Here is a 16,325-nt window from a genome sequence, read left to right on the forward strand (position 1 = left end):
TCTCCAATCACATCATTTCCAATCGACTAGCAGAGCGTGGAGCCCGCCCAGGTACGCAGAGGTGCACCTGAGCTTCCTTCCCCAACCTCATGGCAGCAAAGTGGCAGTGAAGGCTGTGCCAACCATGGGAAACATCCAAAGACCCTCCGAGGTCCACCCACCACCCCCAGATCAAGCCCCACGTGGACGCTGCCAGTCCCTAACCTGGGTCGAGTGCACCACTGGAACCTGCTTTTTCCAAAGCCCGGTTGCCTTTAGGCCTCGGACAATGGCGTCAGCCTTTTTGAATCCTCGCCTACAAGTTAAATGGTTGGAAGTTCCCCTCCTGAGCTGGTTCACCGTCTGCCAGGAAGGGGAGCGGCCACTGCCGGCTTTGCACACAGAACCGCCACTGTCCCTACACCTCACCTACTGACATCAAGAGCTGGCTGAGCACGGGTCAGACTGGGAGACCTCTGCACGACCGGCTGTGCGGATGACAAGCCCTCGCCCTTCACGGCTGCTGACCTGCCTGGCGTCACCCAGGCCACTGCCAGCTAGACAGACCCCACCCACAGGCCCGGGGGCCCCGCCTGACACCAGACACAGAGGCCAACGTGAACGTGGCCAAGAAACCAGGGTTATTTTAGTCACTGTTAGTGGAAAGCATGCATAGGCCAGACACTAGAGGCAGAACAGCATTTAGTTTGAGACTGGTTTTTAATCAGAAGTGCTCATCTTCGATCTGTGTGCGCTTTGCAACGCTGGGGGCCTCAGACGGAGACGGTCCCTTAGCTCTGGGTAAAATACGCATTTTCTTGATTTTATTTAAACAATGATGAAACCTAGAGAGGAACAGCCTAGCCCAGCTGTCCTCTGTTTTCACGGTCCTCAAGGCTTTGCGGCCAGTTGTCACCGTTGAGGAAGGCCATGCTTGGCACGAGATAAGAACAGCCACATTGTGAGAGGGAGGGAGCAGCCTCAGGCTCTGAGGCTCAGTCCTTCGAGAGACGCAGGAGCTGGGACCACGTTCCCACCCAACCCCGGGTCCTGGTGGAAGGGTCTGGGAGGTGGGCCTACGTGCCTCGGACGAGACGGCCGACAGTGCCCGGCGTGCCCAGGGCAGCCCCATGGAGCTTCCGGGGAGGCCCAGTCTGCGTTTCTAGGGCATGCCCAGAGCTTGCTGCTTCTGTGATTCTGGGAGCAAAGGAAGGCCAGAGTCGCCAAATGTGCTGAAGCGGGGCGGTACGGGGGTGTTATTTTAGAAAAGGGCCAGTCAGGGAGAACGCTATCACGAGACACAGGCCACGTTTCGTGGGACACCTCAGGTTGGTCTCTACATGAAGGCACCACAAAGCTGCCCCTTCCCTGGGGCCCCCACCCCCAGTGTGAGGGCTCAGCGCAGTCCAGCCGACAAGGACGAGCAACTGGGAAGGAACAGAGTCCGTCCACCTCGGGAAGCCACACGCCCTGGTAGGCAGCTGCAGCCTGGAGGGAGGGCTGAACAGAACTCCAGCAGGTCTGTGCACAGGCACGTGGGGCTCCGCTCTTCAGGAGACAGCAAGATCAGAGCTCACAGGGGTCCCCAAATGCAGGGGTCAACATGACACAGGGACAATGCCAGCAGAAGGGTCAGCGCTGAGGGTCTGCATGCTGGAGGCTCCCCGAGGGTCCTGGTCTCCAAAGTGCGCTCCCTACGTGCAGCGTCCAGAAAGCCCCCGGACCCCCCACAAAGGGACGTCACGCTCACCTGGCACAACCCCTTCTGCTGCTTTGCCTCTCTCAAGAGTGGCACCTGTGTAAACCAAGCAGGAGGAACAGACGCAGGTCATCTCAGAGGGTGCCCTGTCCTGGTTCTGAGACCAGCGGCTGCAGCTCAAGGTCTGACACCAGTGGGTGTGGGGCAGGGGCAGGGCGTGAACTAAGTGAATGCCTGTCTGAACAGCTGCAGTGAAGGTCTAGGTTCTAAAGCCTGAGAGAGGCCGGGCAGGCACACGGCACCACAGGGACCAGGGTCGGGTGGTGCTTGCAGGGCATCCGAGCTGCTGAAAGGCCTGCAGTGGCGTTCCCTAGTGACCCATATCATTGGCCCATTTCACTGATTTGGAAACTGAGATCAGGGTGATATGCCTTTGTCCAAAATCCAAGCAAGTCAGTAGAGAAGTGGGTCCCAAGCCCGACTTCCTGGAGCTCTTATTCCACACACAGTGCCCCCACCTGCCCAGGCTGTGTCGAAGTCACCAAGGCCCTCTGGCTCACTTCCTGCAGAGGGGACGGTGGAGCCCGCACACCTCACCCATGATCCCTTCCATCGGCTGGAGGCAACAGACTCTGTTGCGTTGTGAACCTCCCTGGAGGAGGATTTTGTTTTCCCTAGAAAATGGCCAATTTCTCTGGTTCAGTCACCTACATGCCCTGCAGCCCGTCCTCTAGGTCGGTTTGTTCTGGTTCTGTTGTTTGTTTCAGACATGCTCAGCTTTCCCATTGCTACTGGCAGATATGTGGGCATCCATGGAAAGCAGCTGGGGAGGCCGCGCTGAGGCTCCTATGAGGAGGTGGGTGTTCCAGTCAGAGGCCGCGTCTCCTGAGCGCACACTGCTGCCCTCCCAGCCCGGGCCGCCCGCCACGGGGGAGCGGGCCATCAGGAGGCGAGGGACTGGATGTTCTTGAGCATTTCCTCGAAGGCCTGTGGGGACGGGGCGTCCGCGTTCCGGAAGGCGGCCTGGACCCTGCTGTACAGGCTGAAGGACTTCAGCTCCAGCCAGATGAACCCAAAGCGATCCTCGTCAAACAGGACGAAGACCCCAGGGGTGCGCTCGGGGCTGGTGAAGCCATGGCCGGCGATGAGGCCCGTGCCGTAGAAACTGAACAAGGACAAGAGGGAAAGCACGGGGAGAGGGGATGAGCGGGGCCTCGAAGGCGCGTGCTGTCCCAAGCCCATCACCTGTGGTCCTGGACGTTCTGGAACATTCTCCATTCCACCTCCAGGCCACTTCCACCATCTGCCGGCTGCTCTGCACAGAGGTGGGGCCCTGTGCCTTCGGGGAGGCCGGCGCTCACCCCACACAGTCGGGCTCACCCCACCGACCACTGCTCTCTCTCTACCAGCTCACCCAAAGGACGAGGGTCCCAGGCAGCCCCACCTCGTATCTCTATCCCAAAGTACACGTCTTTATGGTGCAGACCCAGGTAACAGAAATCTCAATCCCTGGGACAGTTAGGTCCACGTATGAACAACTCAAATGTAATCAATAATGATTTATTGGCATGCAACTGACATTAACCAGAAGCAGAACTTTCAAATACCCATTACAGCCAAGTTTTGAGACTCAGGCTGTAATATGTTTATTTCTTTCCTGCAAAGAACAAGTGACGAGGAGTTAGGGGCTGGCCTGAACCTCCCAATGCGTGGAATGGTGACTGGGACGCCCACCTCCGCCCACCATGCTGAGGCTCTGCCTGGCGAGAGGGGGACAGTAGCCCTGCGCCTGAGGGCCCGTGGCTCAGAGAGTTTTGGGGGGGTGGGGCACCAAGCTTAGATACACAGAGACGTGTGTTGCACAGGCACTGTGGCAGTGCCAGAGAACGGATGAGCCCCTCCTAGCCGAGCCCCTGATGTTTAGCACCGGGTGGAGGACCATCCCATGACACAGCCGGGGGCTGGGCCAGAGCTCCCAGGCCGGCGCTGCCAGAGGGCTCTGAGCTGGCCCTGAGATGCTGCAAGTTGTCAAGTTTCCCAGGGATGACAAAGCCTTTTCCTTTATGACCTTTCAAAAATTCACACATTCACTATGTGTACATCTCCCTCCAGAAAAACCCAAATTCAGCCTCTTTTATCACAACAGTATTAACATGAAGAAAATGTAATGAATTTTTTCCATCAAGTCCACGCAGACGCCTAAGTTCCCTTTGGGGAGCTCGGCGTGCACCTGCCTACATGTGAAAAGCCAAGGAGACCACTGCGGGCACACGAGAGGCAGGAGATGGCCCAGAGGTAAAGAAAGAAACCTTCACACGTAATGTGACAAAGGCAGAGACAAGTCGGCTGTGATAATCTGCCAGGAGGCTGACAGGTTCCTCCCTCAATGAACCCCGAGGTGACTGTCCATGAGAACTCTCTATGGCAATGGAATGTTCTAGACCTGCACTGTCCAACACACGAGTGACCACTGAGCACGTGAAATGTGACCAGTGTGCCTGAGGACCTGAATTTTTCATTTTATTCTCTGTAATTAAACTAAACAGCCCTGGAGTGCAGGGGACCAGGGCAGGGCGTGCATCTCTAAGACAGGACCGTGCAAACAGCACGCCAAGGGAGGGGCTGGCAGCAGCGGGCAGGCTCTGTCCCAGACCGGGGCCCACGGCCTCTGTGGGGAGGCTGTTAGAGCCGGGGAGAAACCACACGAAGCAATGAGGAGGCGGGGAGACCCCAGGACAGGCCTTCCCTGCAAGGCCATCCAGGACGCTGCGAGCAGGCTTTCCAGTGGAGGCGCGGGGAGGGACGCCACGGCCTGCTTTCAGCGCTGCCCGACGTCTCACCTGTCTGCCTGTCTACCTTTGACCTTAGTGGCTGTGCGGGGAGAGGCATTGGGGAGGAGGCCCACTGCCTGGCAGCTGAGGCCCCCAGAGGGGTGAGGGGACAGGAGCCTCACAGTCTGCTCGGCCTGGGCTGGGACCCGGCCCAAGTAGGCAGAGCTTCCCCACCGGTGCAGGGCCCCCAACGCGGGGTCGGCCCCACCGCAGGCCACCTCCCTGCTGGCCGGGCAGAGCCCCCCTCCGGGAAGCCCCGTCTTGCCCGCCCCGCGGCATCCTTACCACATCCTGCAGGTCCGGGGATAGTCCTCGTTCCTCGAGCTCACGCCCACCGGCAGCACAAACGGCTGCCCCTGCCCCGACTGGGCGGGCGGCTCAGCCGCGGCCTGGGCCCCTCCATCCCCGGGCCCCTCGGCCTGCTCGGCGGGCGGCTCCGCGCAGGACGGGGGGCTCTGCCGGCCGAGGCCCACGGCGTCCCCGCCTTCCTGCGGCTGCTCCTGGCGCAGCTGCTCGCGCACCTCCAGGACGACGCGCGAGAGCTCGTTAAAGTCGCGGAGGCGCTCAAGGTCGGGCAGATGGATGCGGCGCCTGAGGTCGATCTCTACCGTCTGCTGCCCGGCAGGGATGTTGGGGTCACCCTGCGGAGCCAGCGGGCGGCGGTCAGCAGGCTCAGAGACCGCGGCCTCCAGCCCCGGTCACACCTCCGGCCGAGGGCGCTCGCTCAGCCTTCCTACTGATTGGGTGGCGACCCCTTACAAGTCAGAAGATCCTAGAAGCCCTTAAAAAGCAGCACCCGGCGCAGGCAGCCTTCTGTGAAGGACCTCTGAGGACAGGGAACAGCAGCACCCACGAGTGACCCTGGGAGGGCCCGCAGGCACATCTGCACCCAAAGACCTCAGGTGGGAGCCAGCCTGCGTGACAGCTGAAGAGATGCGCGGCCTAGAGAGGTCCACGGACCCTCCCCGGTCAGATGGGGGCAGGCCGGAAACACCAGCCCAGACCGTCTGCCTGGAACACGAAAGCTCCCCAGCATGGACCTGGGAGAACGCCCAGGCCCCGCGGCCTGGTCCCAGGCCCTCGTCCACAGGGAGCCCGGCCAACGGAGCTGCGAGTAGTGCCCTGTGAGGACCAGGAAGAGGCCTGCTCTGCGCCTCCACAGAGACTCCCCCAACACCTGCACAGCGACAGGCAAGCACGTGAATAGCAGCCCCTAAAGCGGGTGACAGAGGGCCTGTCATCCGAGAACCCCACTCAGCTCAGAAATCCTCCCAGTGCGTTCCCCAGCTGCTGAGGCCAGGACGGGCCACGGGGGCCAGAGTGCTAATGCAGAGGGTATCCACCATGGCCACACCTCAGGGTCACCCAGGGAGCTCCTGGAGCCCCTCACCCGGCCCACCCCCATTAAATCAGAATCTCTGGGATGGGGCCCCATCATCAGTGTCTCCTCCACCTCCCCAGGGATCCAGGGTGTGGCCAGGGCTGAGAGCCGTGTGGTAAGGCTGCCTTGGAAACGTTCAGAATCGCCGGGAGATCTTGTGGAAGGCAGGCCCTGGATCAGCAGGTCTGGGTGGGGCCTGCGTTCCCAGCAAGCTCCCCGGGAAAGCGGTGCCACGGTCCGGGGCCCACACTGAGCAGCCAGGGTGCGGCCCGAGTCACACTACGCCACGCCGATGTGATGGAGTCCACATGGTGCTGGGCCTGCCAGGGCAGCCCCTGGACTCACCGTGATCTTCGTGCCCCTGGCGTGCTTCCCGTGGAAGCTGAGCATGACGATCTCTAGGCCATGGCTGCCGTAGGTGCCCTTGAAGAGGCCAGGCCTGATCAGGTCGTCCGGGTGGCTGGGCGGGAGGTAGATGCGGCGGTAGGTCAGGCAGTTGCTGCAGGGGGAGCAGGCAGCATGAGAGCTCGGCCACAGAGCCGCACGGGAGCAGGGGCAGTACAGAGCTCATGCACCTCCGGCCATGCTGCACAGGGCGGGCTGGGCAGGGTGGCCCAGGGCAGCCAGGCTTAGCTCCCCACTAGGGGCACCCCTAGTTCCTGAGCTAGGCTCCCCCCAACGCACATGTGCACAGCACACCTCACACCTTCTCCATCACCCTGGGGCAGGGACCCCTGAGACTGCCAAGGGGCCAAACAGGGGCCATGGGACAGGGTCCGGGGGCAGAGGGCACAGCAGCAGGGAGGCTAAGAGGCCCCCCAGGTGGACGTGGGAAAGCAACTATGAGGCTCTAACACACAGGCTAGGCCCGTGACAGCACACGCTGGTGGGTGATGATAGTCCAACGGACAGAAAACAGACACCGGGGTGGGCCAGGAGGCAGGGAGTGTGCTCATAGTACCCTGAGAAAAGGACCGTGTTCACAGTATGCAGAGAGAGGGACTGTGCACACAGCACCCACCAGGAGACCGTGTTCACAGTACCTGAGACAGAGGCTGCTCACACCCAGCGAGGGGCCGCACTTACTCGTACTGACTGGTGTAGATGAACTTCATCAGGATGAGCTCCTGCATGTGCTCGTGGAAAATGTCCTCCAGCGTCCGCCCCCATTCTTCCCTCAGCCACGTGCGGAATTCCTTCGAGAGAACACAGGTCACGAAAACCACAACGCTAGGGCTCGGAGAGGCTGTGATGCTGAGTGCATGGGATGAAGACAGAGGCTGGGCAGGAGGGAGGGGAGCTGCTGTGTGTTTGGTCTCCCAGCTCCTGGCCTCCCTTCCTGTTGAGGCGTGGCGCCAGGGGCTCTGGTCCCCGCTTTCCCCGACTTCAACAGGAAGGAAGCGCGGGGACCGTGGGGGTCCTTCGGGGAGGATGGGGCCGCAGCCCGTGTCGAGAGCACCTAGGAGGCAGCTGTGCAAGCCTCACTTCTGTGCCACCCACACAGGTGGCATCTACACTGAGCCTGGTTCTCAGGTTTCTGGGGGAGTGGGCACAGCAGACGCCCGTGCCGGCCGAGTCAGCAGAACTGCTTTCTGCAGCCACCAATGAGGAACAGGATAGGGACACGCGGGGCGGAGAGTGTGGGCGGATTTTCCTTTTTAAAATGCTCCTTCACTGGGATTGACATATACACACTACTATATATAAAACAGATAACTAATAAGGACCTACTTGTATAGCACAGGGAACTCTACTCAGTACTCTGTAATGACTTATATGGGAAAAGAATTTTAAAAAGTGTGGATATATACGCATATGTATAACTGATTCACTTTGTACAGCAGGAAATAACACCACATTGTAAATCAACTACACTTCAATAAAAATTTTTTAATAAAATAAAATAAAATGTGCCTTCACAGTTATGTTCAGTAAGTATATTTGTAAAAAGAAAACTTTCATAAACACCTCATCCGCAAAGCCCAATAATTCATTATGGAATCGAACAATGAAGGATCGTTAGTGCTTAACAGTTTCATTCTGTACACTTAACATAACTAATCCACAGCTCTGAGATCCTGACTCAACACAGCATTTCTAATGAATATTTAGAATTAGCTCTACAAACAGAAGCAAAAGCAATTTACAAAAAAAAAAAAAAAAAAGCTACAATCTGTCAATTGCTTTAATATGTTACTGCCCAAACCCTGGCAAAGAAGAGAAATTACTAGTGACTGAAATAAACAACTATTAGAACTACAAGGTCAACATATAAAATTAACTGAATTTTTGTATACTAGCAGCACAAAACCGGAAAGTAAAAAAAAAACTTAAAAATCCTACTTACAACAGCCTCAAAAGACATAGGACTTAGGAATAAACATTACAAAACACGTGTGATACCTCTACTCCGAAAACCACTAGATGCTGCTGAAAGGCGGGGGAAGAGGCCTACAGAGCAGAGGCACCTGCGAACCGGGAGACTTGGTATTAGGTCAGCAACTGTCTCCAAACTGATCTACAGACTCAACATCAGGCCAATCGTAATCCCACCATGCTTTCTGTAGAAACTGACAAGCTGATTCTGGAATTTGTTTGGAACATCCAGAGCAATCTTGCAAAAGAACAAGGTTGGAGGATGTACACTAGCGTGCACTGTGACCCACTACAAGACGACAGTAACCAAGATGGTACCTGAGCAAGAGGGCAGAGCTAAAGACAGAACCTGGAGGGAGTTCCCTGGTGGCCTAGTGGTTACGATTCCGGGCTTTTGCTGCCATGACCTGGGTTCGATCTCTGGTCGGGGAACTGAGATGCCGCAAGCCGTGTGGCCAAAAAAAAAAAAAAAAGAGAGAGAAAGAGAGAGAGCCTGGAAACACCCACGTGTGTCTCAGGAGTGGACTTTCGATCACAGTGTCCAAGCCACCCCCCAGGGAAAGAAAGTCTTTTACACAAATGGTGCTCGAACAACTGCACAACCACAGGGAGCAAAGGAGCCCCGATCCCCACCTCACACCACACACAGGAACCATTCAAGATGGGTCACAGATCGAAAAGTAAAGTGAAGCTACCAAACTTCTAAAAGGAAGAGAGAGAGAGAGAGAGAGAGAGAGAGAGAGACACTCTCTTTGCAACTGGAGGGTAAGCAAAGTTTTTTAAGACAGAAAACAATAACCACTAAGGAAAAACCTTGACAAATTAGACTTCACCCAAACCAAAACCTTCCACTTAAGTGGCTTAACTCATGAAGGGTAGTCCCTTAAAAAAAAATCAAATAGAGAAATAACAGATAAAAATGGAAGTAAAAGAATGTAGTGATTTCAGTGTTGCCATGGTGCATAATCAGACTTGAGCTAAATACCATGAAGCTGGCCTGTGAACAATCATAATCTTATTTACTTTGCATGAGAAGGTCAGTCATTAAGAATACCAAGCAGACCCAATTACTCAGAACAAATATGCTTACTATGAAATTATCTTACCAGATATGTATCCACAAGGAAAAACACAGGGGCCTAGAACATATCAGACAAGAGTAAGTCCACTGTGGACCCAGGGCTCGTCCACCACGGCCAACACAGCCCCATCACTGCTTCACTCTGCACAGCGGCCTAGGAGCTGGGTGCTAACATCTTCCCTGTTCTACAGAGTTTTGGGGCTTGGAAAAGTCAACAGACCTTTCCAGAGCCACCCAGCTAGCAGGTGGCAGAATTAATCCTAACCAAAGGCCACGTGCTAACTGGTCTCATCTCTGCCAGGGCCAATGCCAAGGCTGGCAGGAACGTGGTGAGGCAGGGGGCTCATGTGCCCTGGTGGGCTGTAAATGGGGACCAGCAAACTGACAGCATGTAAAGAGAATTTGGAACATCTTCAGGGCCTTTTACCCAATTCCATTTCTGTACAATCCAAAACCACAACGTTTTTCCAGAGTTCAGGCAACGGGTCACAGTAATAATGCCCGGCATCTCTCCTGGGTGGCTCCAACCAGGCCTGGCACTAAGTCATTCACCTGCAGCGTCTTACTCAACCCTCCAGAATCACTCGGCACCGCAGGTAATCTCATGGCCCCATTTTACAGACAAGGGCTGAGGCTCCCAGAGGCTAAGTCACTGAGGCACATGGTCAGGAGGGTAACAGGGGAATATCTGACCACAAACCCCAAGTCCAACTGCAGGACGGTCACACACCTACACACCTACAGTCATTACAGCGCAGCAGATGACAGATGGAACGCTGCATTAAAAATAAAGTTTGGGGCTTCCCTGGTGGCGCAGTGGTTGAGAGTCCGCCTGCCAATGCAGGGGACACGGGTTCGTGCCCTGGTCTGGGAAGATCCCACATGCCACGGAGCGGCTGGGCCCGTGAGCCGTGGCCGCTGAGCCTGTGCGTCTGGAGCCTGTGCTCCGCAACGGGAGAGGCCACAACAGTGAGAGGCCCGTGTAACGCCAAAAAAATAATAATAATAAAAATAAATAAAATAAAATAAAGAAAAATAAATAAATAAATAAAATAAAAATAAAGTTTGTAGGGACTTTCCTGGTGGCCCAGTGGTTAAGATTCCACACTTCCACTGCAGGGGGCATGGGTTCAATCCCTGGTCAGGGAACTAAGATCCAGTATGCTGCACAGCATAGCCAAAAAAAAAAAAAAAAAGTTTGTAAAGAATTCTAATGAGACTGGGAAATGTTTCTGGAATAACGGTTAAGCTAAAAAAAAAGAAAGAAAAACTATCCAAATTAGATAGTTAGACTGCAATTACATCACGAAGGCTGAAGGAAACTTGAAGGGATGATGGAGGACGGGCACGGAGGCCGCTCCTCGTGGGGCTGTGTCAGCACTCTTTTCCCTCCCGATTCTGGGGATTTCGTATCTGATGATGACGAGGTATCACTTTAGGAATGTGGCAAGAAAGTACATAAGACAAAGGAAAGCAAAATAAAAGCCACTTGTGTGCAACTGAGGGGAGTCCAGCGCCAGAGCCTCTCTGCAGGGCCGAGCACACTGCAGGTAGGGCCAGGCCACACGCCCTTCCTTATCTCTGCTCCTCCTCACAGCGCCCCCCCCCCCCGATTTCCAGAAGCATCAGGCTGCAGGGCCTGGACGGGCACGGGCAGGGAGGGAAGATGGTGGCTCAGCCACGCCATCATCCAGGAAGAAGAGCAGGCAGCGTCTGCAGCCGGAGCCAGAGAGCAGACGCACTGCTGGGGTCTGGGCGGACGAAGGCCTGAGCTGCTCTCAGAGGCCCAGGAGATGAAGCTGCAGTTTGAGCAGCACAGGGAGGGCCCCCTGGAGGGGCACGTAGGAGCAAGCAGGACACCCCAGTCCTGAGGGGCCAGATCCTGCCGCAGGACGTGGCCTTAGAAGGTGCACAGAGCTGGCAGAAGTCCCAGAACTGGGGACTGGGACAGGGAGTGGGGTGGTTGGCAAGCCTCAGGATGCAGCTTATGCAGAGCTGGTCTTGGGTGTTGACGAAGGGATCACAGCCAGCACAGCCTGCAGGGGCTGGGGCAGGCATCTCCACATCTCTCCACGGTACCAAGGACAGCCTTCTGCCTGGAGACAGTGATAAGCAAGGCCCGTTCACCTTCCTACCCTCCTAGGCCACCAGGAGTCCTCCATTCCCTTGGGAGGCACCCTTGTGGCCCAGAATTTTAAGTGACTATCAACCATCAGAGCACAGAGCAGCCTGGAACCTGGGGCTGACTTTCACCTCTTCTTCAGAGCTGTCAGGACACACGGCAGTGCCCACCTCACAGCTCCTCCTCTCTCCCTGGTGCCTGAAGCCACGCTCTGGGTCTGAAAGACTCAGCTAGAGAGTGAAGATGTTTCAGGCTGACACAGGAATCCATGGGAGAACCCGTCCCCCAGTCCCCCAGCTCCCCCCTTGGAGGGTGAGAGGGAGGGAGACGGGAGACAACACAAGGAGCTGGCAAAGCGCCCCGGGCAACTGAGATGGACAGACAGACTGTGCCTCAGACAGCAGGCCCCCCTGCCCCCATGACTCTAGACTCTAGGGCGGTCTCTCGGCACCTCAGGCAGCCCAGCCCCTGCTCTGCCTGCAGGTGTGCGGCATCTCCCCACCCCAGCCCAGCAGGAGTCCCAAGTCCACTATTAAATGATTCCGAGGCCTAGAGACAAAAGAAAGGCTCCCCAGTTCTAGAAGCCAGCGAAAGACTGCTCCTAAAGCCAAAGACGGCACAAAAAACGTTAGACCAAGCCCGTTCGTCAATGCAGAAGTCCTAAATGAAACAGGACCAAAGAGCATCCAGGAGCAGAGAGAACTGTACCCCACGATCAAACGAGATCTCTTCTCACAACTTCAATGTGGTTAGAAATCTATTAACATAAGTCAGCTCATTACTAGATTAAGGGGAAAAAAATCACCTGATGGTTTCCACAGATGCTCAAAAAAACTGGTAAATTCAACATCATTTCTCAATTAAAACAAACAAAGCCCTCTTAATAAGACACGAATAAACAGCTCTATCCCTAGCATAATAATGTATATCTTGACCCGAGGCCACCTTGCTGCCTCGTGACAGGACCATGTGAACCACACCCACCACTAGACAAGGGTGTTGTCCTCACCACAAGGGGTTGAGGAAGAAGGAAATGTGATTATTTGCAGATAATCAGTATTATCCTGGAAAACTCAAGGTAATCAACTCAAAGATGCTCATAAAGGAAAGAGAAGGCAGTAAGATGGGTGGGTACAAAATTAATATGCAACAGCTTTTATATATAAAATCACCAGCTGAAAGATACGAGAGCCAAGAGTCCATTTACAACAGCAACAAAAGACCAGACACTTTACAACAAACGTGCAAGATCTACCTGAAGAAAATCAAATTCAAATGGCAGCACAGGACAAAGATGGCATTTTGAATCGTAGAGAAAATCTGGATCACTCAGCACCAGTGATGGGGTGACTGAGGGGTACCTGCACTATAGCCAAGGCAGGCTGAAGCTCACTCTACAGAATAAACCCACAGAACCAGCAATAAATGTGGGAAACACATGAAAATGAAAACACGAGCTCGTCTGTAAGTATAATTTCAAAGTGGGGAAAGGATTTTAAGATGACATCAAACTAAGAAGCTATTAAGGAAGGGGAACTCCCTGGCGGTCCAGTGGTTAGGACTCTGTGCTTTCACTGTCGAGAGCCCAGGTTTGATCCCTGGTCGGGGAGCTAAGATCCTGCAAGCCACACAGTGTGGCCAAAAAAAAAAGGAAAAGACAGATACAATTGCAAATATAAAAATTAAAAACTAAATTCTACAAGTGAAAACATACCTCATATCAAACCAAAAGACGAAAGAATGAAGGAGGAAAAAATATTTGCATCTCGTATCTTGAAGGGTTCACTTCCTCACAGGATGAAAGCTCCTACAAATCAGTTAGAAACATAACAACACCAAACAGGACCAGGCAAAGGATATGAACACAGATTTCACAGAAAAGGAACCACAGGACACTAATCTTAGCCTCAGACATAAGAGAAATGCAAATTAACCACCAAAGTCAGGATTCCAACAAAGCATTTTATTCTCACCTTAACTTCTAGGTGTTTTTCTAGTTTCCACAAGGAGCATGTTATTACCTTCATAATGAGAAAAAATACCATTCCGTCTCCAAATTGGTGAGGCCACACACGGTAGCTGGCTCACAGGAACTTTCTCTGATCCCAGAGTGCATATTTCCAGAAATCCATTACATGGCCCTTTTAAGGTCTCGACAGCTGAGGAGGTTCTATTCTTGGAAAATATGTTGTTGACGTCTTTCACTTAAATGTGGACTTGGAGCAGCCACTGATGGGTATGTGGTTGTATGTGAGACCGTGAATGACGGTGTCATTAGGGAAGGAAGCACGTCATTACCATCACCTCCACATACCATGCGTTTGGGAAAACAAGGGCCTCGTTTACCCTCAACAGATTCCAAGCAGCACGTGTGTACTGTCCATCTGCACTGTCTCCCCGCAGACCCCTGGCTACCAGGGACCCAGCAGACTCAGAAACGCTCAGAGATGCACCCAACAAATAAATGCAAGCTGCAACGAGCATCCTGCATTTAAAGGTCCGAGGTTTTCCTAAGACTGCTTCAAGATGGTGGTGTAACTAACACTCAAAGGCGATGTGAGATCATTCGTGTGGAAAGGAAATCCGAAGACACTCACGCAGGCTCACCCACCACATGGCTGTGACCTGGGAACCTCCACCACGGGATTCACGCCAATAAAGGCCTCTGGTCTCCCTGCAATTCACATCCAGGAAGAGACCCCACCGCCCACGGGCCTCTTGTCAAAGGGGCAACAGAGAACCAGGTAGAGAACTATTTCTACTCGGCCCGTTCATCCTGGGGGTGGTGGGGACTCAGAAGCTGGGCCCAGCACACACGCCCACAGCACCAGCATGAGCCCGGGAGGTGGCCCTCCCTTCAAACCACCCACCCTCTCGGCTGTCCCGCAGGACAGGAGGGTCCAGCCTCACCTCCTGCCTCCCACCAGACATCCTGTGGTGGTCCGTCTGGTTGCACTTGGTGGAGAACTCGTCCTTCTTCACAATCTTGAGGGTCCACAACAAGGAGAAAGGGTAACGAGTCAGCCCCTGACCCCCACCAGAGCAGGCGTGCACCAGTCCCTCCTGCACCCATGCATCCCACTCATCTACAGGAGCCCAAGAGGCCGCCAGATCGCGGCTGGTCTAAGAAGGAAGGTTGGAACCCCCCTGAGCACACGCTTCCCTCCCAGGGGGCCAGGCGTCGCTGTCCCCCGGGGCGTCCGAGAGCAGCACAAAGGGGCTGGCGCTCTCCTACTGAGACAGAGAACAGGCTTGCTCTCAGGCTGGCCACCTGCCAGGCCCACATCCGAGAGCAGAACGTCTGGTTCCAAGCTGATGCCCTTGCGAAGAGGAGAAAAAGGAACAGTGAGGAATCTCGCTTGGAAAGACAACTGGTTCTAACCAGAGGCAGAATCAGGGGAGGCTCCGGCAAGTGAATCCCTGAGGAGCAACAGCGGCATAAACAGCGCACAGAAGGGCCGGACCAGGGCCCACTTCCCGTTCCTGCTGACCAGCATGGGCGCGGTGCACAGCTGGGAAGACCCTGGCAAACAGCTGGCAGCAGGCCCGGGAGGAAGTGAGGAGACCCAGCCCCTTACCTGCACACGCTGCCCCGCGTGCTCACCTGGACGTGGCCATTGTGGGGCCCCCTGTGGCCGTACATGCACTCCACCGTGGCCGACTTCCTCTCCATCAGGTGGATTCGGAACAAGGGCTTGAACCGCATCGGGTCGTCCACATGAGGGTCGTGGGGAGGCAGGTACATCCAGCCAATGATGAACAAGCCATCCACCTGTGCAGAGGTCCACACACGGGTGAGGGGGAGGCGGAGGCTCAGCATCCGCACCCCCCAGATCACCACGAGGACCATTCCCGTCTCCACACTCTGGTCCTGCGGGGACCTTGGGGTCCCATCTAGCGCAGCAGGACGAGCACGGCCCCGCCCACCAGTGTGTGTTAATCGAAAAGTGGTTTATGCAACATGAAACATGGTGACTAAAGTTGATAACACTGCTATACCACTGAAATCTACTAAGAAATAGAACTCAGTGCTCACCCTACCCCTCAAAAAAAATTAAAATGTGAGGTGATGGGTACGTCAATTAACTAGACGGGAGAATCCTTCCACGGTGTGTACTTGTACATCAAATCAGATCACCACAAGGTACGTTTTATATATCTTACAGTTTTGTCAATTATACTTAAATAAAGCTGAAAAAGTAACTAAATGTTTTAATAGAAAATATAGTGGTTAGCCCCAAATCCGAGCAAACCTTTTAGAGAGAACTTCCAGCTATGAAGTGGGGGTGGGTAGGTGCCGGGAGCACAAGCTAAAAGACATAAGAAAGAAGCAGGAATGATCCAGAAAGTGCGACACCCAATAGGGCAACTGACCAGAGGAATACGGGGGTGCTGCTTTCCGCAGAAGAGACTCAGGAGGCAAAACAAACCAGGCAGCACGAGGGCCTGGTTAGATCCTCATGTGAACAAGCCAGCTGTCGAAGGCAGTTCTGAGACGGTCAGGGAGCCTCAAGCGTGGACTGGGTCTCACGTAATCCAGGAATTACTACCACTGCTGTGAGGTGTGGTCAGGACCTCACATGTGTGGGAACGTGGGAAATACCCACGTGGTTAGAGATCCACACTGAAGTACAAACATGAACTGACACGGGCCTGGGATTTGCTTTAAAGTACTGAAAAGAGGGGCTTCCCTGGTGGCGCAGTGGTTGAGAGTCCGTCTGCCAATGCAGGGGACACTGGTTCGTGCCCCAGTCCGGGAGGATCCCACATGCCGTGGAGCGACTGGGCCCGTGAGCCATGGCCGCTGAGCCTGCGCATCCGGAGCCTGTGCTCCGCAACGGGAGAAGCCACAACAG

General features: G+C 54.7%; 1 protein-coding gene across 4 annotated transcripts in view; it reads right to left on the reverse strand.

The window, feature by feature from the left end:
* Nucleotides 1–680: 680 nt before the first annotated feature.
* Nucleotides 681–16,325, reverse strand: part of FBXO31 (F-box protein 31) — a 43,516-nt gene continuing 27,871 nt past the window's right edge. For 3 of the 4 annotated variants that reach the window (XM_060084540.1, XM_060084538.1, XM_060084537.1), the window contains 6 exons: nt 15,074–15,241; nt 14,380–14,454; nt 6,977–7,086; nt 6,236–6,389; nt 4,795–5,150; nt 681–2,843 (listed from right to left, as the gene is read on the reverse strand). In XM_060084540.1, the coding sequence (XP_059940523.1) occupies nt 2,621–2,843; nt 4,795–5,150; nt 6,236–6,389; nt 6,977–7,086; nt 14,380–14,454; nt 15,074–15,241 (1,086 nt within the window). In that variant the 3' untranslated portion in view covers nt 681–2,620. The remainder of the gene's footprint in view (nt 2,844–4,794; nt 5,151–6,235; nt 6,390–6,976; nt 7,087–14,379; nt 14,455–15,073; nt 15,242–16,325) is intronic. The other variant, XM_060084539.1, reaches the window with a different exon arrangement.

The sequence above is a fragment of the Mesoplodon densirostris genome, chromosome 19 (assembly GCF_025265405.1).
Source record: "Mesoplodon densirostris isolate mMesDen1 chromosome 19, mMesDen1 primary haplotype, whole genome shotgun sequence".
Taxonomy (NCBI): domain Eukaryota; kingdom Metazoa; phylum Chordata; class Mammalia; order Artiodactyla; family Ziphiidae; genus Mesoplodon; species Mesoplodon densirostris.